Source organism: Onychomys torridus, chromosome 23, assembly GCF_903995425.1.
Source record: "Onychomys torridus chromosome 23, mOncTor1.1, whole genome shotgun sequence".
NCBI lineage: Eukaryota > Metazoa > Chordata > Mammalia > Rodentia > Cricetidae > Onychomys > Onychomys torridus.
In genome coordinates this window covers 1,216,097-1,238,372 of record NC_050465.1, presented here as the reverse complement: position 1 = coordinate 1,238,372, position 22,276 = coordinate 1,216,097, and the positions used below count along the sequence as shown (strand labels likewise).

Genomic DNA, 22,276 nt, shown 5'->3' with positions numbered 1-22,276 from the left:
TCCTGTTTCTTCAGACTGAATGCCTCTGAGTCCGCACTTGAATGAATCTCAGCTGAACTGCTTAAAATGCTCAGCCCTAGAGTCTCTGAGTCCTCACTCTAAAGAGTCTTAGTTGAACTGCTTAAAAGGTCTAGTTCCTGGTCCTCACACTTATACGTTTCTGCTTCCTGCCATCACTTTCTGGAATTAAAGGCATGTGTCTTTTCCAAGCAAGACATGAGATCTCAAATCCTGAGATTAAAGGCAAGGCATGTGTCCTGCCCAAGCAAAGACATGAGATCTTAAGTGCTGGGATTAAAGGTATGTGCCACTATTCCTGGCTCTATTCCTAGTGTGGCCTTGAACTCTCAGAGATCGGGATGGATCTCTGCCTCTGGAATGCTAGGATTAAAGGCATGTGGCCACTGTCGGGCCTTCTATGTCTAATCTAGTGTCTGCTCTGTTCTCTGACTCCAGATAAGTTTTATTAGGGTACACAATATATCAACCACAGATGACTTCTAGAGGATGGAAAAAGTGGTTTTTTTTATTTGTTTTGTTTTTATAAGTTTAGCTGAAAAATTTACACCTCCAAAGTAAATAAACATAATTTTACAAGCATTTAGAAAAAGCATGTCAGAGAGCTGTCTCAGGAAGTTCAGAGGCACCACAAAGTTTCTAAAGTATTGTTTTTATTTTCCATGTATTTATTTTATTTTCTGTGTATTTATTTTATTTAATGTGTATTTATTTTATTTTATGTATGTTTATTTTATTTTATGTGTGTAGGTATTTTGTCCGTGGTATGTCTGTGCAATACATGCCTTCCTGATGCTCTAACAGGTAGGAAGAGGGTGTCAAATCCTCAGGAACTGGAGTTACAGACAATTGTGAACCACTAGATTGGTGCTGGGAATTGAACCCAGGTCCTCTGGAAGAGCACCCAGTGCTCTTAAATGCTGAACCATCTCTCCAGCTCTCAGGGTTCTTGAACTTAATAGGAGGTTTTAAGAGAAGAGTAGGAAAACTAAACAACACACCATTGGTGAAGGGGCAATCCAGAAGACAGAGCAATAGAAAACATGTAACTACCATAGAACAAAAAATTTTAAATGAGAATAATTCAGAAAAGAACATAAGAGGCAGTCTGGACATGGAACCTGCCTTATACCTTCAATCCTAGAGAGGTAAACACTAATACACTTGCATGAAATGTCAGAATGAAACCCATTACTCTCTGGGCTGGAGAGATAGCTCAGTGGTTAAGAGTACTTACTGTTCTTTCAGAGGATATGAGTTCAATTCCCAGTACCCACACAGTGGCTCACAGCCATCTATAACTCTTTTCAAGGGATCTGACACCTTGTTGTGACATCCGTGGACACCAAGCACACATGTGGTTCACTTATGGACATGCAGGTAAAACATTCATATACATAAAATATAAATAAGAAATCTTTTTTCAAAAGAAAAGAAACCTAATACTCTGTAAGACAATGGAATGAAGGAAGGAGGGAGGAAAGGAAAAAGGAGGAAATATATAGAAATAGAAGGAATAAGACGTTTGTGGTGTGTGTGTGTGTGTGTGTGTGTGTGTGTGTGTGTGTGTGGCTGGAGAGATGGCTCAGGCATCAAAGGCTAGGCTCACGACCAAAAATATAAGAACATAATACACGCAGAAATAATGACTGGGGAATTTTCCAAAGGGATAAATGACATCACCTTACAAACTCAGGAAAGTCTTAATGGGATTCCTAAAAGTAAAACAACAACAACAACGACAACAAACAAAGACAGATTGTAGTAAAGATGTAGGAGAAAAATCTTAGGGAGGAAAAGGGACCGCACAGGTTGTTTCCAGAACTCAACCTATAAACTACGGAAGGCGGCTTCACTCAACTGCTGGCCATGAGGACTGTAGTGCGGGCAGGATCCAGACACCTCTGCTTCCTCTCATTATTGAGGAAAACCTGGCACAGGAGGCATAGGCATTAGAAGAACGTGTTTAAATCATTGTAGAAGGGGACATAGCCAGGCTGGCAGTGGTGGCGCACGCCTTTAATCCCGGCATCGGGAGGCAGAGGAGGGCAGATCTCTGAGTTTGTAGGCCAGGTTGGTCTGCAGAGTGAGTTCCAGGACAGCCAGGGTACACAGAGAAACCCTGTTTCAAAAAAATAACAGAAAACAAAACAAAACAAAAAGCACAAGGGAGAGGAGGCAGGGAATTGTGAGACTTAAAAGTCAGAAGACTTGAGCCAGGGGCTGGAGAGAAAGCTCAGTGGTTAGTCATTATTTTTGCTCTTGCATAGGACCTGGGTTCAATTCCTCACACCCACGTGGTGGTTTATAACCACCCATAATTTCAGTTCCAGGGGATTTGATGCCCTCTTCTGACATCTATGTGGTATAGGATAACAAGCACATATGTGGTGTATCACACAGAAATACAGGCAAAACACTGATACACATAAAGAATAAAATGAAAAAATCGAATTTTAGAAAAACCACTTTATATTTAAAAAAAGGGAAAAAAAGACAAGCCATTTTTACATTATCAGGGCTGGAAACTTGAATCTAACTCCTTATAGGTGTTTGGGACAGAAACAGGAACCAGAAGTCACACAGGGTGGCAGTGTACAAGAGTCCAGCCCTACCACAGTCAGAGACCACACGCCATCTTCACAGTCAACACGAGGAAGGGGCAGGCCCAGGCTGGAACTGCTTCTTGGTAAGTTCTGTGGTTTTGCCAGGTTATATCAACCATGAGTGCATTTCAAAGTGTTCTGTGCTGTGTGACTTGGAAGCTTGACAGCAAAGGAAGTCCCACAAATTCAGGGTGTCTCAGCCAGTGTTCTATTGCTCTGAAGAGACACCATGGTCATAGCAGCTCTTTCAAAAGGAAAGCATTTAATTGCGGCTTGCCTTCAGTTTCAGAGGTTTAATCCATTGTCATCGGGTAACAGAATGCCTGAGAAGAAGCAGAGAGCTCCACAGGTGGATTGCAGGCAGCAGGAAGAGACAGACTTTGGGCTTGGAATGGCTTTTGGAAACCTCAAAGCCCACCTCCAGTGACACTCTAGTTCCAACATGACCACACCTCCTAATCCTTTCAAATTACGCCACTCCCTGGTGACCAAGTATTCAAATCTATGAGGCCATGGGGGCCATCCTCATTCAAGCATCCACACAGTGCATTCACTGTTTAGGATACACAGTGATGGCACCTTCTGCTTTATGACGGAGGGGTCACCATAGTCAATGGCAGAGGAGAAGAATCCAGAAACACAAAGGCCTGTAGAGGCTCTTGGGGATCAATCAATGATATCCTCAGAAAACCAATAGGAATGAAAAGGAAACCTCAGACAGAAAACAAAAACACATCCCCAGACCACATCTTGTGGAAAGCTAAGTGTGGTGTGAGCTGCCCAGGTCCGATCGTAAGTGACATGGACTGCAAACCACAGCGTGTGCACAGCAAATGGAGGACGGTAGACTGGAAGCCTCGGGAAGACCCCATCTGGAAGAATGACAGACGTTAGGAAAGTGTCCGCAAAGCACTTTGTGGAGATCAAGAGCCGATGAAAACGGGGATGAAGATAGGCAGGAAGTTAACACATGGAGCCTTCAGAAGAGCTTGCAAAGTGTGTTGATAACCTAAGACCCCTCATAAGAGGTCCACTTTACCCTCATCACAATCTAGTTCTTCAGAAATTAGTAATCAGGGCATGGAGAGATGGCTGAGTGATTAAGAGCACTGACTGCTTTTCCAGGGGATCCAGGTTCAGTTTCCAGCACCCACATGGTGACTCATAAGTGTCTGGAACTCCTGGGAATCTGACACCCTCTTATGGCTTTCTGGGGCACCAGGCATGGTATGTTGCATGGACATGTATGTAGGCAAAGCATCCATACACATAAAGTAATAAAATAATTTTAAAAATTAAAATAGAAATCAGAACTAGGGAGGTGGTTCAATGGCTTGATCCATATGTGTAAAGACATGAGTTCAAATCCCCAGAACGCACACAAAAGCCATAGATTTTAGGGCTGTCTGCAATTCCAGCACACCTGCAGCTCAATAGGAGATGGAGACAGGAGAATCCACGTAAGATTCACTATCCAACCAGCCTAGTGGACACAGGCAAATGAGAGAACTTTCCTCAAATGAGATGGGAGGTGAGGACCAACACCCAACATTGTCCTCTGATCTCTGCACATGTGCCATCTCACACACACACACACACACACACACACACACACACACACACACACACACACTACATCCACACACACATACACACTGCATTCACACACACGCATGCACACTGCATTAACAAACACACAAAAAAAAACCCACAAAATTATTTAATTTTAGAAATGACAAGGAACAAATATACTAAAAATTAAGTCCATGTCATAGAGGAAGAGTTGGAGACAGCCCTTATGAATGGAAAGTTACAAATCAGAAAGAGGGAAGCATGGGGTGGTGAGAATTGGGGAGGCTGAGATGGCTCCAGTGTAAAATGCTTTTGCCTAAAAATGGAGACAGATACAGGAAAGAAACTTTCTCTGAAGAAAGATAGACTAAGCTGTTTTTCTAGAAGACTGTAGAACTGTGGCCAAAACAAACCAAACACGCCAGGCCTACAAGGGCAGGCCTACAAGCCCAGGTACTCAGAAAGTTGGCAGGAGAATTACAGTTTCAAGGTCAACTGATTGAGATTCTGTCTCAAGGGTTGGGGATTTAGCTCAGTGGTAGAGCACTTACCTAGCAAGCACAAGGCCCTGGGTTCATCAGCTCTGGAGAGAGAGAGAGAGAAAGAGAGAGAGAGAGAGAGAGAGAGAGAGAGAGAGAGAGAGAGAGAGATGCTTTCTCAAAATTAAAAAGTGAAAAGAGGTCTGTGAGTGTAACTCAGTGGTAGAGAACTTGCCTGGTAAGCAGAAAGGTTAAAAAATTCTAGGTTCAAACCCAGGCTCTGCAAGCAGAAATGTAAAACCCAAGAGGTATTTGACTTTGTCAGTGGCTTCCGCTATCACTTTATTTGGGAATGCTTTTTTCTTACAAGGTCAAGACTGAAATTCAAATTTTAACTTTGTAGAAGAGAGAACTCAGCAAACACACAAAATACCAACCCCAGGTGGATCATCTCCACAGTCTCCCAGGATATTTAGTAAACGTGTGGAAGAAGGACTAACATCTGATTAAGGGTGGTGAAAAATAAAGCCGTGGAAGGGGAGGGAGTTTACCAGGGTGCACAGGAAAAGCAGCCCATTTCCACTTATTAGGGAGAATGCAAACACACATCTTGGCTGCCTCTACACTCTGGCTGAGGGAGGGAGGGAGGGAGGACTCCTCATCTCTTTTGCTATTGACAGGGAAGCGCACGACCCTGCCTCCTCCGCACAGGCCATTAGCAGCATCTATGGGCAAGTGGTCACTGCTGCCCTTTGACTCAGAAACTCCACAACACAAGACAAGTGAAAGAAAGCAACATGCACTATGTGGCCACGGCTCTCACAGCTTGCTGGTGACAGTGAACTGTAGTAGTCTTCAAAAGAAGACTGGTTTAAACTCAGGGTAAGGACTGGCAAGATGGCTCAGTTAATGAAGGAGCCAGCAACCAAGGTGGATGACTCTGGTTGGATCCCCAGAAACCACAAGGTAGAAGGAAAGAGCCAGCTCCTCTCTGTTGTCCCCTGACTCCATGACACATTCTTGGCTGCACACACACATGCACACATAAGTAAACATAATAAAAATTATGAATCTCTCAGTTCATATACCAATCGTCTTAGTAGTACCAGGTAGACAGTAGAAAGAACAAAGCAAATGTGCATGCATTATGGTGAGGACTTCACAGAGGTTCCTACTTTTTAAATACTCTAAGGCTCAAAACACAGAACACTATTATAAAATGAAAATACACTTTACACATTTATGAAAACAAGCTTTGCACAGAAAAGCATAGGAAAAGCTAAAGAGGCTGGAGAGATAGGTCAGCAGTTTAGAGCACTGGCTGCTTGTCCCAAGGACTGGAGTTCAGTTCCCAGTACCCATGTCTGGCACTTCAGGACTACCTGTAATTCCAACTACCTGCAGGGGATCTGACACCCTCTTCTGGCCTGGAAAGGCACCTGCTCTGATGGCTCTCTCTCTCCCCTACTCCCTCTCCTTCTGCCCTACACACACACACACACACACACACACACACACACACACACTTTCTCACGCACACACATTAAAAAAATATTTTTTAGAAGAAAAGGAAGATCCAGGTATAGTGGTTTATACCTGCTGTGGATATCACTCTGCATAAATAAAGTGCTGATTGGCCAGTAGCCAGGCAGGAAGGATAGGGTAGGTGGGACAAGAAAGAAGAGGAGGCTGGGAACAGGAAGGCTAAGGAGAGACACTGCCAGCCGCTGCCATGAGAAGCAACATGTAAAGACACCAGTAAGCCACAAGCCATGTGGCGAAGTATAGACTAACAGAAATGGGTTTATTTAAGATAGAAGAAGTAGATAACAAGAAGCCTGCCATGGCCATACAGTTTGTAAGCAATATAAGTTTCTGTGTGCTTTCTTGGTTGGGTTTGAGCGACTGTGGGACTGGCGGGTAAGAGAGATTTGTCCTGACTGTGGGCCAGGCAGGAAAACACTAACAACATATATCTTTAATCCCAATATTTGGGAGGCAGAGGCAGGTGGATCTCTGTTGTGAGTCCCAGGCCAGCCTGGTCTACATAGCAAATTTACATGACAAAAAGGTCAAGAGACACTGTCTAATATATGTATGTGAAGGCTGAACCCAAGACTAGGAGCTATGGAAGTGTGTATGGGGGACAGTTACAGTGGTTTTTTTATTCATTCTATATTTCCACAAAGTTTGAAAACTTATAAACCACATTCTATTATGAAATGGGCCTGATGGTGCAGGCCTGAAACCCCAGTCTCTCAAAAGACCCAGACAACAGGATCCTGTACAGGTTCAAGGCCAGCCTGAGTAACTTAGAAAAACCTTGATTCTAAAATCTTTAAAATAGAGATATAAAGTCAAGCATATCGAAGGCCCTAGTTTCCACTGCAGTACTGGAGAAACTGTACTGCTTCCTTTGCAGTGGCAGACACACTGACTAATATCGTTTCTGAGCAGCACATCTGAGCTACCACTGCTAGAGCACAGAGCTCTAACATTTCCCTGTTAGAGGTATCATTGGCCCAGGACAGACACTATAGGGAAAATAAACCTGCAGCTTGCCCTGGCCTTTGCTGTCAAGGGCCTTTTATGTCTTCCTTGGATCAAAATCTGACAGTGAGAGCTCAGACCAGGAATGGGCCTGGGGACAGCTTCCCAGGTGACAAAGCCCTTCCAGACAGGTAGGAGACCAGGATGTGGGCAGGGCAGCTGTTTACACTGAGCCTCTGCTATTTGACCTTCTTCCTGAGGTGACTTAGGAAAACAGAGAGAGGCAGAGGGACTGAGAACACTCAGAGTTCATGAGGTAACTCAGAAGCATGCCACAGAGGTCCCCAGGAGTCCCTGGCAGCTGTGACCAGAGTCTCCTTCTGACAGCTGAGCAGTGGTCACAAAGAACGTTATGACTGTGTGCATCAAGGCAAGCTGGCCTTATATCTTACCCAGTGTTAAAAACTCCAGATGGTCTGTTTGCCTGTCTCTGTCTCTCTGTCTCTGTCTGTCTTTCTGTCTCTCTGTGTCCCTGTCTCTGTCTCTCCCTCTGTTTCTCTGTGTCTCTCTGTCTCTTCCCCCACCCCTCCTGTCTCCCCTCTTCTCCAGGGCAAAAGTTTTTCATGTCCCAGATTTTGACTGACTGAAACTGCAGCCACTTAATCAAGACATGAAATCACCCACATTGTCAGAGGGAAAAGGTAGAGAGGGAGAAAGACCCACCTGTTGCTGAAGCTGCTCCTCTTGCCTGGGGCCTGAGGAGCTCTGGTCCCTGGGTCTCCACATAGGCTTCCAGACTGTCAGTTGTGGCCCACAGCTGAGAGCAGGAAGTCAGCCTAACTACTAACTCACCAGGGAGGACTCCGCCCTTATGGGGAAAAGAAAAACGAAAGTATTTCTCTAATCTCGGATGTGCTATTGTGAAATACTGTCTCCTCCTTCTTTCCTGAAATGTGGTAGCAGGAGGAAGGGGGGACCTAGTGGATTACCAAGGGGCCAACCAGTGACAAGCAGGGCCAGTTCCTAGGAGTACCCTTATTTATGCAAAGATGAAAAAATACAAACAACCCAAAAGCAACAACAACAACAAAATCCCTCCACTCAAACCCAAACTGTCCTCAGTTCCCCTGTGTCCAGGGTAGTAGAGTTTACCCAGTGTTGACTGTGATCCTATTTTTTGTCTGGTCCTTGGCTGAAGTGGCTTGGGTGGGAGAGAGATGGGGAAGGAAGGCCAAACATTTCCAAATTATCTCTCAGACTAGCAGGAGAAGCCAGAGCTGGATCCTGACCAAGAGATTTCCCTCAGACCCCGAGAGAAGTGGGGATGGAGGGGGAGATCCCCCAACTTGATAGACACTTTGGGTCAGTGCATTAACTCTGAGGACTTGTCATCCCAACCTAGAAGTCAAGGGTGAGAGGAAGCTGCCACAGTGGCCACCAGGGCATAAGGACAAAGAACTTGTCCACCCTTCTGAGATGTGGACCCGGAGAGAGATGGACAGACAGACACCTCCAGTGTGTCCTAGGAAGTCCCTCAGAGATCATCATGATATGTCAGATTCCTCTCTGTTCCTCCTTCTAGAAAGACTTTCTCTGAGGAACTAGGAGGACTGGGGTGTGCCTGTGCCCTGTCGGGCCTCTCACAGTCTTCTTATCCGCACAGACCATGGCTCTGCGTTCATCCCTTAGCTCAAATGCACAGGCTGGTGTGGGGCTGGAGTGGGTGTGACTGACAGCATCAGCCTGAGGCCAGGCCTGGGGTTAGATTTCAGGGCTCTTTCCGTTGTCTCAGATTTTAGCCACATCTCCAACTTTCTATTAGGAATAAATATTATTAATTGATTTTATTTTATCATAATATATGTGTATGTTTTTTCTTTTCTTTTTTTTAAAGATTTATTTATTTATTATGTATACAATATTCTGCTTGCACGTGTCCCTGCAGGCCAGAAGAGGGCACCAGATCTCATTACAGATGGTTGTGAGCCACCATGTGGTTGCTGGGAATTGAACTCAGGACCTCTGGAAGACAGTTGGTGCTTTTAACCTCTGAGCCATCTCTCCAGCCCCAGATATGTGTATGTTTTTGTATGGAGGTATGTACACAAGAGTTCATGTGGCTGAAGATACAAGAAGACAGTGTGGGATCCCTGGAGCTGGAGTTATAGGGAGTTGTGAGTTACCAGATATGGGTGCTGGGAACCAGAACCAGGTCCTCTGTAAGAGCAGAATGCACTCAACCGCTGAGCTCTCCTTCAACTCACTCTGTAGACCAGGCTGGCCTTGAACTCAGAGATATACCAACCCCTGCCTCCTGAGTGCTAGGATAAAAGGGGTGAGCCTCTGCTAAATAACCTTTCTTTTCTTTTTTTTTTTTTTAACAACTATTTTATTCTTCTTTTTAAAAATTTTCTGTGCATTGGTGTTTTGCCTGTGTTTATATCTTTATGAGGGGGTCAGGTCCCCTGGAACTGAGTCACAGACAGTTGTAAGCCAGAATGTAGTGCTGGGAATGGAACCTAGGTCCTCTGTAAGAGTAGCCAGTGCTTTTAACCACTGAGCTGGCATTGTCAGAGGGCAGTATCCACTTTCTGGCCCGAGTGGGCTCTAGCTAAAAATACAACCTTCCACCCCCAATGGTTTTGCAGGTAGTAGTCTCCTTAGACCTCGATTCTACTGCCATTAATGGGAACCAAAAATTCTCTTCAAGAGCTGTGGAAACACTTTGGGACTGCTGGTAGAAGTTCTGAGCATAACACAATCTTAATATTTGACAATCCATATACAGAAATGAGTCTCTCTATACAGATTCTTGGTTCAAATTGTTGGAGAGGCACTGTGAAGCTGGCTTAGCCATGGCCCCTGGAAAAGCCCATCTTTCTTCCTGGAGAGTGACATTCTGCTTGTGAGCATCAGCGTTACCCCATCTCACTGTAAGTCAAAGTACTGTGTCCCTTACCTCACCCTGAAGTCTTGTGGGGTGACCCCAAATCTCTTCTGAGCACAAAGTTCTCACCTGAGGGTGATGTAAAAATAGTTCAGAGGATTAAACAGAATCAAAAATAGATGGAATGACATTTTAAGAAGGGTTCTTGTGGGGAGGAGAAAGGAATGAGAAAGCATCAGATAGAAATATAGATGGAGATGGAGACAAAGACAGAGACACAGGATAGCTTTGGGAGGGCCTGGGGTCAATACCCAGTTGCCTCAAGATTTATTCCAAAGGGCTTTTTATACAATGCCAAGGAGCAAGGCAAAAGACCTCCCCCTTTCAAGATCAAAGCACAATGTACAACCAAGTGTAGACCCTTCAAAACACCTGGTAACTATGCCCTTAGCCAAATCATCCCATTATGCAGCCCTGCTGGGTAAAGCAAGCTCAGATTCTCTGAACTTGAGTAAGGTCTTACTAGGGAGCCTTTGTGGGCACCCACAAAGGAATAGGGCTTGAAGAAGTGTTTCATGTGAGACCATCAGAAAGTACCCTGAACCCCTATTTCATACACTCCAGTATCCCTTGGGGTGATTGTAGTGGGTAGCCATTCCAGCCTTGGCCTGGAAGTTCCAACCCCCATCGAGGCTTCGATAATGGTCACACCCACAAGGCGGGGCTGGGGGAGGACGCTGAAGACCCAGGATCGAGAGGAGAGGCTTCTCTTGGTTCCAGGACCCTGGACGCTGGAGGTAGATGGAGCAGAGTTCTCCAGAGAACACCGCCGGACTGCGCTATACCTTTGCTAGACCCTGCAACCTACCCCTTCATTTGTAAGTTACCCCACAAAATAAACCTCCCTTTTAACTACGTGGAGTGGCCTTAATAATTTCACCAATAGGTGATCTTTACCATCCTCTATATTTAGGATCCTCTTGAATACACACATCTCTCTCCAGAAGGAATAGAGACCCCTCTGGATTCCCTAGACATATTATCTATGGCTCATGGCTCCCTCACCCAGGAATCAATCTGGTAGATGGTAAACCCATTAAGTGTGGAGCCATGCTGAGTGAAGGCCACAAGTACCCACTGTAGGTTCCAGGAATGATAGAAAAAAAGAGAGATAATATGGGGGAGTGGGCATGGTCTCTCCATTATTTACCTAACTCTGGTTATGCTGGAACTCTGTATGTAGATTAGCCTGGCCTTGAACACACAGAGATCCACCCACCTCTTCCTCCTTGGTTCTGGGATTAAAGGCATGCACATACACACCTAGCAGATAGGCTATATTTTAACAGAAATCAGGAGAAATCACTTTGCACTAAGGGAAGACTATACATGTACACCTTTGTCCAATCAATGCAACTGTCAACTCTCTTTTACCTAGTACACTCTGAGTGAAAAGTTAAAAGTACATTTTCCACATTAATAGCTGCATATCACTTCCCAGGGTGTCTACTATGCGCTAGTGTATGTATATAGTATACAGACAGAGAGAGACTCTATAGTAAAGATGATATGGGGACTAGAGAGCTAGTTTAGAGATTAATAGCACTGCCTGCTCTTCCAAAGGACCTGTGCTTGATCCTTAGCATCTATACACCAACATGGTAGCTCACAGCTATCTCCAACTCCAGTTCTAGGATCCAACACCCTCATCTGGCTTCCTTGGGCACCAGGCATAAATATGGTACAGACATATATGATGACAAAACACCCATCCATACTAGCAAACAAACAAAACATCTCTTACAATTGTAATTAGGGCTTCTCCTTTTGGGGTAAGTTCCTAGCAGCCAGCTAGGAGCCATGAATGGCTTAGCTTTTGCAGACTGCTGAACAGAATGGAGATGCAGTGGGGGTAACAAACCTTGCATCCTTGCATTCTTTGCAAGCAGCACTATGCCTGTCTTTCCCTGGACTGTGCTGGGATACTGCTTTCCACTATTTGTTCCAGGGGAAATACTGGTGTCCACCATGTCTTCTGATTGGTCTTTCTGAGACAGTCTTTGTCATTTCATAGTTGAAGAAGCCATCTCAACTAACTGCTGGATCTACCCTGATCACACGTCTAGGAACCAGGGAAATGGTTGCTGGGTGGTTCTGGAGATCCAGTGGACTCACTGTGATAGGGACATTACCTGACCTCTTCATACCCTCCTCTCTCAGGAGATAGTGATGGAGCCTTCGGTTACAAATATCAGCATCAGCTCAGATGCTGTGCCCAACATCCTCTGAAAGAGCCATATGTTCCTTTCCCTGGCAGGAAGCAATGTGAACAGATGTCCTGAGATCCCTTTGAAGGAAGAACTGTGAACCACTGAATATACACGTGCAAGGTTCCCTCTATTGAGAAACAGGTCTCATTCATTTGATGGGCTCTGAGTCCCATCTAGAACTGTCTGAAGTTGGAAACTGGAAAGGATCTAGACTTTATGTTGGGATAGTGGACTTCCACCATGTGCGCATCTGTTTTTCCCTCTGATGATATATATGAAAAGTAGCCTACAGGCTGCCCTCTGTCCTGACTGTAGGAATATCCTATCCTATCAGCTGTCTCCACAGACACCTACAGACAAGGTCTCCAGCTGCCTCTCTAAGGAAATTACTTTATCTGGCTCCAACAGCTATGCGCTTCCACCTGGTTTGTTATTCTGGGGCCCAATGTTTCCACTGCTACTGTGGAAGTCAGGACATGGTCCCACCATTATTCCGTTCTACAGACAGAAGCACTGATGGGCTGCTCCACGATGCTCAGGGCCACAGTAGTGTCTTCCTGGTCACCTCATTAAGTTCACGCCTCTGAGTGGCCCTGAGAAACACAGTCATTTCTAGTACTAGAGAGTAAAGCTGTCTCACTGTTACAATTAGGTTTGTACCCCTCAGTTCACTGTCATAATTCCCGTCGCTGCTTACTTCCCCTTCATTAATATGCTCTGAAGCTGTGCAGAACCTGCAGGAGCCACCAGGAGACATCCTAGAGTCACTACCCTTGGCCATCACCAGGTTGATTAGGTTGTACAGCACAGAAGAACATTTAAGTATTAATAACTCTGTAAGCCAGTTTAGTATTTCAGCTTTCTTTATTTGGTCCACCCCAAACACAACCCTCTTGCCCCTCCTGTCTGCTGAGCTCGACATTCCTTTGGTGTGCAGGCCCTCTCTCACACCTTCCAGCCCCACCCAGGGTTTGTCCACTTGAGCCACCCTGGAAGGCCTCACATAGTCTTCATTCAAGCAGGACTGGGGAGAGTGGTGGTTCTTCCTTCCAAGAGACAGCAAAGGGATTCTTTCATAGGCAAGTAGGTTCTGGGAAAACAAGTTCAAAGACCCCATGCATATCTATTTCAGTACCCCTGTCAGGACCCTGACTTTGGCAAGAGACTTTCTGAATTTAGAATCCAGTCTTCACTGGAGTTCTGTCTCTCTGACTATAAGGGCCTGGAACATGCCTTTGCTGCTGCCTGAAAATACAGCTGCAGGATTAGGTGTCTCTTTCCTTAACACTTGGGATTCTGCAGCTAAGCCTGCCAGTAACTTCTATAAGTCTATTAGCACAAAGTACCAACAGCCACCAAATCCCAGCATTCTTAGAGTTGCCTTTTTTTCCATCCACTAGCGAATATGCCATATTGCCAGTAGCTCATGTAGTCCTTAGTGCCTTTCTACAGGCTAAAATTGGGTCCTTGTGCTGGTATAGCACCTGAGGGCCTATTGATATCTCACCAATCACCTTCTGGTTGGGCAGTGACTCAACTCTAGAATCTCACTCTGAGGCTTTGTTTCTAGGACCATCATCTTCTGGGACCATCATCTTCTAGGACCATCATCTCCTAGGACCATCATCTTCTGGGACCATCATCTTCTGGGACCATCATCTTCTAGGACTATCATCTTCTAGGACCATCATCTTCTGAGACCATCATCTTCTGGGACCATCATCTTCTAGGACCATCATCTTCTAGGACCATCATCTTCTAGGACTATCATCTTCTAGGACCATCATCTAGGACCATCATCTTCTGGGACCATCATCTTCTGGGACCATCATCTTCTAGGACCATCATCTTCTAGGACTATCATCTTCTAGGACCATCATCTTCTGGGACCATCATCTAGGACCATCATCTTCTAGGACCATCATCTTCTAGGACCATCATCTTCTAGGACTATCATCTTCTAGGACCATCATCTTCTGGGACCATCATCTAGGATGAGTCTCCTAGAGAAAGATCCAGAGATGGGGCCTTTTATGAGTCTTGTTTGGTGAGTTGTTTGCTCTTGAATCAGGTTCTTACTTTAAAACCCAGAGTAGCTGAAACTTAGTATGTAGCCTAGGCTGGCATCACACTTGCAGCTATCCTCCTGCCTCAGCCTTCCAAGGTCTGGGACTACAGGAGTGTGTCACCATGTGAGTTGGAGTCTTAGAAGCTTGTGGTTTATTACAAAGTGCTCTCAGGAGAAGGGACAAGGGAAGCACATACGTGTGTGTGTGTGTGTGTGTGTGTGTGTGTGTGTGTGTGAGAGAGAGAGAGAGAGAGAGAGAGAGAGAGAGAGAGAGAGAGAGAGAGACCTAAGTCAGTTGTACTTGCAGAGCAGAGAGCAGCAATTTATCACACCTTTTTCCAGCTGGAGGCAGGGGGATGGACCACAAGGCCAGGAGGTGTGACTCCCAGCTGCAGCTGTCTGCATATGACCCCAAAAATTCTCTGGGGATGATGAAGTCGGTAGAGAGCACTCACTGCTTCGGGTGAGAAGACCTGGCCAGAAAAGGACAAGGAGCCAGGATACCAGCAGCATCCAGGACATCAGTCAACTGTTTTCATTTGTGTCCTGAATAGCAAACACTTCCTTGAAAGTCTTCTCAAACTCAGACTCCAGTCTAAGTCCCATTTGGCCAAAGTTAAGGTCCTAGAAAACAAATATCAAAGGCAAGAATGATGGTGATCATTATCAGTGAGGGAAACATCTTCTCAGCACTTCTATCTTCTGATGGAATCTGTTCACTTCCTGGTCCAGTCACATGTAAGGAAACCTAGACTTTGATATTTCTGAGACTCGTGCCTATGTAAGGTAAGAAGCAGAAACTTCTCAGCTGGGATATGACTCAGTGGGTCAATGTTTGTCACACAAGTGTGAGGACCTGAGTTCAGGTCCCCAAACCCATGCAAAGCTGCACATGGTAGCACACATCTGTAATCCCAGCACTCCATGGTGGTGACCAACAGGTTACCTTGTCTCAAACAAGGTGAAATGTGAAGAACACCCATGGTCGCCCTCATGTATGCTATGACACACATGCTTTTACATCCACATGAACATGCACACAGTTATGTATACTGTGGCATACAGGCATAGGCATTCACACATAAACATAAACACACTCATCTGTACTATGACACACATGATTCTTAATTCACACATGAACATGCACACACTCATGTATATATACACATCACACACACACACACACACACACACACACACACACACACACACACCTAGCGTGTGCTAGGATTAAAATCCTTTGCCATCATATCGATTGCTGTAGGATAATCTTTTTGAACACTGTAAAGACGTGTTTCTCTATTACCTCATCTGCCTAAGGTGACTTTTGATTGGTGTAATAGAGAGCTAAATGTCCAACAGCTTCTCAGGGGACAATAGGTGGGACTTCTGGGCAGAGACAGGAATGAGGGGAAGGAATCTGGGGTGGTGTGGGGGATTTGCCAGCCAGATGCAGAGTAAGTTGGATTCACTGTACTGAGGAGAGGTAACGAGTGCTGTTGCAGAACATAGATTAAGAATTTAATCTTTCATCATTAATAACTTAAGGTTTTGGAGCTACTAGGGAACAAGCCTAAGCTAATGCCAAGCTTTCATAATTAATAAGAAGTGTGCAAGTCATTATTTGAGAGCTGGTATGCCAAAGAAAGTCTGGCTACATACCCAGAGTATATATATATATATATAAAGAAATAAATGCTTTTCTTTTGAAGGGCACAGGTAGTTTAACTGTCCTCTGTGTGGTCTTCTAGCCTCAAAGACTAGGAATTAAATGAGCTCTGTCATGCTGGTGACATGTTAGCAAATCACCATCTACATATGAAACCAAACAATTTTTCTCACTTCCAGAAGTTTTTTTCTTTTGAGATAGGGTCTCATACTGTAGACACGGAAGGAAGGCTTTGAACACAAGACAATCCTCCAACCTCAGCCTTTTGAGGGCTGTGATCACAGGCATGCACCACTGGGTCTGTCATCTCAGACTTCTTGCTTATGCAACTTTAATACGGGGAGATATGGGAAACTAGAGCTTCCACATACCAGAAACCGAGGGAAGACTAACTAGTGGAAAGAAGACGAGATGCAGGCAGAGAGGAATGCTGACCTTGAACGTGGTCCTGTGGTTGTGGAAGATGAGCCTCATGTCTTGCACAAACTCTTCCACGCGAGAGTAACCTCTCTTTCTCAGCTTTTTCTTGATGATGTCCAGCCACATAGCTTTCTGCACACCCCCAGATGTTTCCCTAAACTGGAGACAGAAACAGCAATGGGAGAGGGACTGGTATGGCTCAGCATTTACCTTCCACAGGGCCTCAGAAAGTCCACAGAAACAGCAGAGCCTGTGGACCTGGGGTATTGTGAACATGACATCATGAAAGCCAGTGATGGGGGGTTCAACCACCAATACTTACATAATAATAATATGGCATCTTGGAAAAAAAGGAGCTCTCAGAACAGCAATAGACTTTCAAGAGGACAAACTCACACTTCTGCAAGAAAAGGAGACTCCATCAAAGTAACATAGTAAGACAGAGTCCATACATATGCTCAGGAGGAAGGCATCACTTAAACCCACATTCTGAAAGTTTCCCCAACATTAGTGTCTCATGGTTACAGACTTAGAATGGCTGAGTTAGTTCTTATGCCAATGGTTTATGCTCTGGTAGCAGCATGATGGAGTGTGGCTTGGAGGAGCAGGCTCCCTTTGGTGCTATTCTTGTGATTCCAAACCTGTTTGTGCTCTTCCAGGGGAAAGGAGAAAGTGTGGGGTTCACAGGGACTCACCAACTGTTCCTGGGGCACCATGTGCCTCTGCAGTACCTCAGATTCTGGATGACTCTGTTGTCTTCCTATAGACTGCATCCTACAGAAGATGCAGCTCCATGGTGTTCTGAAAGGTTGGATGTGAAGTGAGCAGTGGACAAGCCTTGAAAGCAGCCACAGTTCTATGCCTGCCACTGTGCTTTTAGGAATGGCTGACAGTCTCATCTGGGGGAGACATTCTCAGGCTCTGAGGGACCCCATGTGGGATCTTAAACTGCCAGGGCTCCCATCAGGGTTGTGGCAGGAGCTAGTTCTTGGGAAAAGTGGGATTTGTGGTGCATGCAGGGATCTACATTTCCAATAGAGGTTTCTGGGAGCACAGAGAGGCCAGGCTTTCAGGTCTGTACACAGTAAAATGGATTTCACAAATTCTGGGAACCTTGGACCTCAATTGGTCCATTACAACCTAGTGAAATGTAGGAAGCAGTCATGTCTCCTTCTTTCATGAATAAGTACAAAAGAGAAAAACTTGGCATATTCCACCCTTAATCTTTTTGACAAGAAGTTCCAGTGAACAACTTTGAAGAAAAGGCAGTAGCAATGCATAGGCAAAGGGCCCAGTCTTTTTATCGGGAGAGAAGCCTCCCCTAACACAGAGAACATCAAACTCTTGCTGATAGCATCTTCCTGTTTGGTGTCTGTTATGAAGAGTTCTTGCTCTTCCCCCATCAAGACACGAACTCACAATCTACAAGATTTATGTCTACTACAAGGAAAGGGTGTCTAAGAGGAGACAGAGAAGGAGCCACATCTCACTCACATCTCAGCCTCCACCGTTGGGATGTGACACTCCTCATGGAAGGCTCTGGAGCAAGTATCACAGCAGAAGAGTGTTCCTACATCACGGCACACCTCACACTCATCTGAGTTCTGCATCTAGAAAGTAGAACATTCACATCATGGGGAGATGAGACCCACAGAGCCACCACTGTGGCAATCCTCAACCTGGGGCCTTTGTATGAATCTGCATGGACATGGTTGCTTCTTCCTGGCACAATAAGGAACATCATGGAATGTAAAATGCGTTACAAGACTTTCTGGTCTTCAGTGAAGTTTGAGAGAAGGGGGCCATGAACCAGTCCCAAAACAATCTTCCTTGTCAACCAAAGATCCTGACACAGAAAGACTAGCAAGAAACTACTATTTTACACAATCTGAGTAATTTTCCTATGATGTAGATAAAATGAATTTCTGAAGTAAATATTAAGTCCATTTGCCTACATAGCAATGATGGTATTGACTCATCAAGAGATGATAATACTTGGAATTTAATTTGATGGAATAAACTAAGAGAATACCACATTCTGTAATGGAGCCATGAACAAGCCTTTGAAGAAAGAGTCTACAGAGGAGACTTTAGACAGTGGATTCTGTACCTAGAGAGCCCTGAGCCTGTGGTGGGGCCTCTGAGAAGACAGGTTATGAGTACAGATGACCAGCCAAGTGGGTACAAAGAAGAAAGGACTCTGTGGCTATTGGAATGTTGTAGAAGATTACACATGACCAAAGAAAATGGGCATGTGAGGCATGGAGTCACCATCACTTAAATATGAGGATTGTAGTCATGATAACCATTCAGGAATGGAGACTGGGATGCTTTAATTGTAAACTTGATATAATCTAGAATCACCTGAGAAAAGAACTTCTGAGAATGTCTATTAGAGATCATGTTAATTACAGTTAGACCCACCCACAGTGGGTTCCTGGAGTGTGTGAGCAGAGAAAGTGCAGTGATCATGAACACACACAGGTTAGCTCATTGCTCTATGCTCTTGATGGTGGATGTGATGTGACCCATTGTTCCATGTTCCTATCACCTCGACTCCCCTGCAAGGATGGACTGGAACCTAGAGCTGTGAGTCAGTTAAGTCCATCCTGGTTTAAGCTGCCTTTGCCAGGGTATTTTATCACAGGCACAGGAAAGGGAACTGAGAGAGAGACCAAAGCTCTGCCATCATTTTTTGGAAGCAGAAAGATAACTATGTTCTATGAAAGAGAAAAATCCCCCCAAGTTAACAGAGATTGGACTTCTTGCCAGGCCTAACACAGAGTGCCTTTAGTCAGTCAAATTTAGTTTTCATCTAGAGAAGTTCAATTGACAGCATGTGTGCCTTGTTGCTATAGAGTAAGGTCTGTTTATTCAAATCAATAGACTGTACAGAGACCAGTAGACCCACTGTATGGTACACAAATCCATGTGTGTTCAGGGTATAGAAGTGGCCTATGACTGAACTGCTGCTCTGTGGGAAATTAAGGCTCAATGATATATCCTGCCTGGATGTCTAGAAAAGTTGGAAGGCTTAAGTGGGGTGCTCAGATTAAGGCATCCCACTTAGGAAATTAAGGTGGCAAAAACTATAAGTTTGAAGACAGCTTGAAACCTCTGTACAAAAACCAAACAACTGAGGCTTAAAATGGTCTCTGAGTTCTCTGTACCACTCTGCTCCTGCAAGTGAAGCCCCTAGCTAACAACCCCTATCATCCTTGACTGGCAGGTTTCAGTTTCTGCCCCCCACCAGAGAACTATTCTAACTTGGGTTGTTGTGGAGTTTCCTATGATCAGTGTTAATACAGGAACCAGAAAGTATCTGAGTGACATGTAGACAGGAACACATGCATTCCTGGTGTCACCTTCAGAAAGAATAGTAACAATTAGAGAACTTGGTGGTGGCTCTATACCCATATAGAAAACACCCAAGTCAGACGTGGTGGCACATTCCAGGAACCTAGGCACTTGGAAAGCCGAGACAGGAGGATCAGGAGTTCAAGGCCACCCTTGGCTACATAGTGAGTTTGAGGACATTTTGATCTACATGAGACCCTGTCTCAAAAAAAAAATCATGGAAGGAAGAGAGGGAGGGAAAGCAGAAGGGATAGTGTGAAAGAAAAACTCCTATGTAGTCCTTGGGCTGTTGGGAAAATTCTACTCTCTTGTGACCGTCTGAGGGACAAATATGAGACTGGCCTGAGGACTGCCCCACCACTGAGTGGTGGGAAGAAGGGAAATGGGCAAGGTGACAGGGCCAGCCATTCTGTGCCCTGCGCCAACTCTGCCTTCAGGAGAAGCCTGGCCTGTGGCACCGTTCTTGGTGGCTGTGCTCTATCACCTCAACTGCTGGACCACTTTCCTTCCTGGATCCTCATCCTCGTGTAGACACAAAGGATGGAATTCCTCAGGTTTCCATCCTTGGCCACAGTCTGTCCATATGGTCAGAGTCTTTCTCCAGCTGCAGGTTTTTCTTTGTGTCCTCAGCTTCAGGGCATCTCATCTCTCCTCTGCAGCCCTGCATGTTGTAATGCTCAGCGATGTCTCCTCCAGGGCTCCTCAAATGCACCTCACACTTCTCCTGTTAAACTACAGCCCATCATCCTACTGCACCCTGCTCTTTCTTTGGCACTTCCATCTTATATAACGTGCTCCACACACCACAAACCCAGGAGTCCATCCTGCTTCTATGCTCTCATTTTCTAAATCTATCCAATTCATTGTCCCCGAACACTGATTTTTAATTTTGTGAAAATTTTGCTTTGTTTAGCAAGATCCTCAAAATACAAGGATGCTGGTGAGCAAAAAATATTGACAGGCCCGGAAGGATTAGGATGATGTGATGGTTGTTCTTGCTTGTCAACTTGACTATATCTAGGATGAACTACAAGCCAGAAATGGAGGGCACATCTGAGATTTGGATCTTGAGGCAGGAAGACAGCATGCCTTTGGTCAGGATTTTCACCAGAATGACACACACCCTTAATCCAGATCCTGAAGCAGGCAGACACATCTTTAATCTGGGCCACAGCTTCTACTGGAAGCCTGTATAAGGACAATGGAGAAAGGAAGGGTCGTACATTCTTCTTTTCATACTTGCCCTTGCCTTGACAGCACATCCATTCCTTCACTGGCACTGGAGCCTTCTTCTTTGGGATCCCAGTATATACAGAAGACCAGCTGAGACATCCAGCCTCATGGGACTGAGCAACTAATAGATTCTTGAACTTTCCATTAAGATCTAGCCATTGTTGGATTAGTTGGACTGCAGTCCATAAGTCATTACAATAAAGTCCCTTTTTGCATATATATAGATACAGATAGATAATTAGATGGTAGATAGATAGATAGATAGATAGATAGATAGATAGATAGATAGATAGATTCCTTCCATAAATTCTATGACTAGAGAATCCTGACTGCTACAGATTTTGGTACCAGAGTGGTTCTAGAGAAACAGAACTATAAGGATGAATCTTTTAAGCATTTGGAATAGGCTTTTTAATTCACCAACACCTTCAGATAATGAAGTCTCTCCAGGCACTCCATCTCCTGGAAGCTCAGAGAATACTGAAAGCCCATGGCGTAAACTATATTACAACCTTAAAAATATAAATGGCTTTGATTATCTTGATTAACCAATTGTGAGTGGCAAAGAATTTGGTGAACCTATGTATGAAACTTTTGACAGTTTGGGGGAAAATAAGAAAAACGGCTGGTTGGTTGCTCTTAGCATCTCTGGATAAATTGATAAAAGGATAGGAATGAGCTCCATGATAAAATTAACCAACTTCAGAATATGGTGAAGCACAACAATGAACTCAAAATTGACCAGCTCTAGATGTGAATAAACAGCCTGAAGGTTTTTAAGTTGGCCCTGGAAGAAAACCTTCTCTCCAGCAGCCACAGGGCTCGAAACCAAACTGAAGCCCTCATTATAAGGTTGCCTGAATTACAGCAAAAATTCAAGTCTCGGGGTTGGGGATTTAGCTCAGTGGTAGAGCTCTTGCCTAGCAAGCACAAGGCCCTGGGATCGGGTCTTCAGCTCTGGAAAAAAAAATTTCAAGTCTCAGCCTCAGGGTGTCAGCAGTTAAAGGAAGGGCATTAATTAGTAAAGAATGGGATCCTGTAACCTGGATGGGTTGTGTGGAAGGACTTTATTGAAGCTGAGAACTTTGTACCCTCAGGTTCTTACCTGAGGAAGTAGCATCATCAGTCCCACCCTGTGAAACATTGCCCTTTTCACCTTCTACTGAGAGGATTAATCCTTCAGTGTCTGCTACACCAGCAATGATTT

General features: G+C 44.8%; 2 protein-coding genes across 3 annotated transcripts in view; both read right to left on the bottom strand.

Moving 5' to 3' along the window:
* Positions 1-8,833, bottom strand: part of LOC118573353 (nuclear autoantigen Sp-100-like) — a 77,071-nt gene extending 68,238 nt beyond the window's left edge. The window contains exons 1-2 of the mRNA XM_036173650.1: positions 8,810-8,833; positions 7,889-7,962 (exon numbers count right to left, since the gene is read on the bottom strand). Coding sequence (XP_036029543.1) covers positions 7,889-7,962; positions 8,810-8,833 — 98 coding nt within the window. The remainder of the gene's footprint in view (positions 1-7,888; positions 7,963-8,809) is intronic.
* A 5,275-nt stretch (positions 8,834-14,108) lies between these two features.
* LOC118573137 (nuclear body protein SP140-like) overlaps positions 14,109-22,276 on the bottom strand; it is a 49,856-nt gene continuing 41,688 nt past the window's right edge. For both annotated transcript variants that reach the window (XM_036173265.1, XM_036173264.1), the window contains exons 15-20: positions 17,974-18,089; positions 17,175-17,280; positions 16,802-16,879; positions 16,495-16,638; positions 14,846-15,014; positions 14,109-14,325 (exon numbers count right to left, since the gene is read on the bottom strand). In XM_036173265.1, the coding sequence (XP_036029158.1) occupies positions 14,916-15,014; positions 16,495-16,638; positions 16,802-16,879; positions 17,175-17,280; positions 17,974-18,089 (543 nt within the window). In that variant the 3' untranslated portion in view covers positions 14,109-14,325; positions 14,846-14,915. The remainder of the gene's footprint in view (positions 14,326-14,845; positions 15,015-16,494; positions 16,639-16,801; positions 16,880-17,174; positions 17,281-17,973; positions 18,090-22,276) is intronic.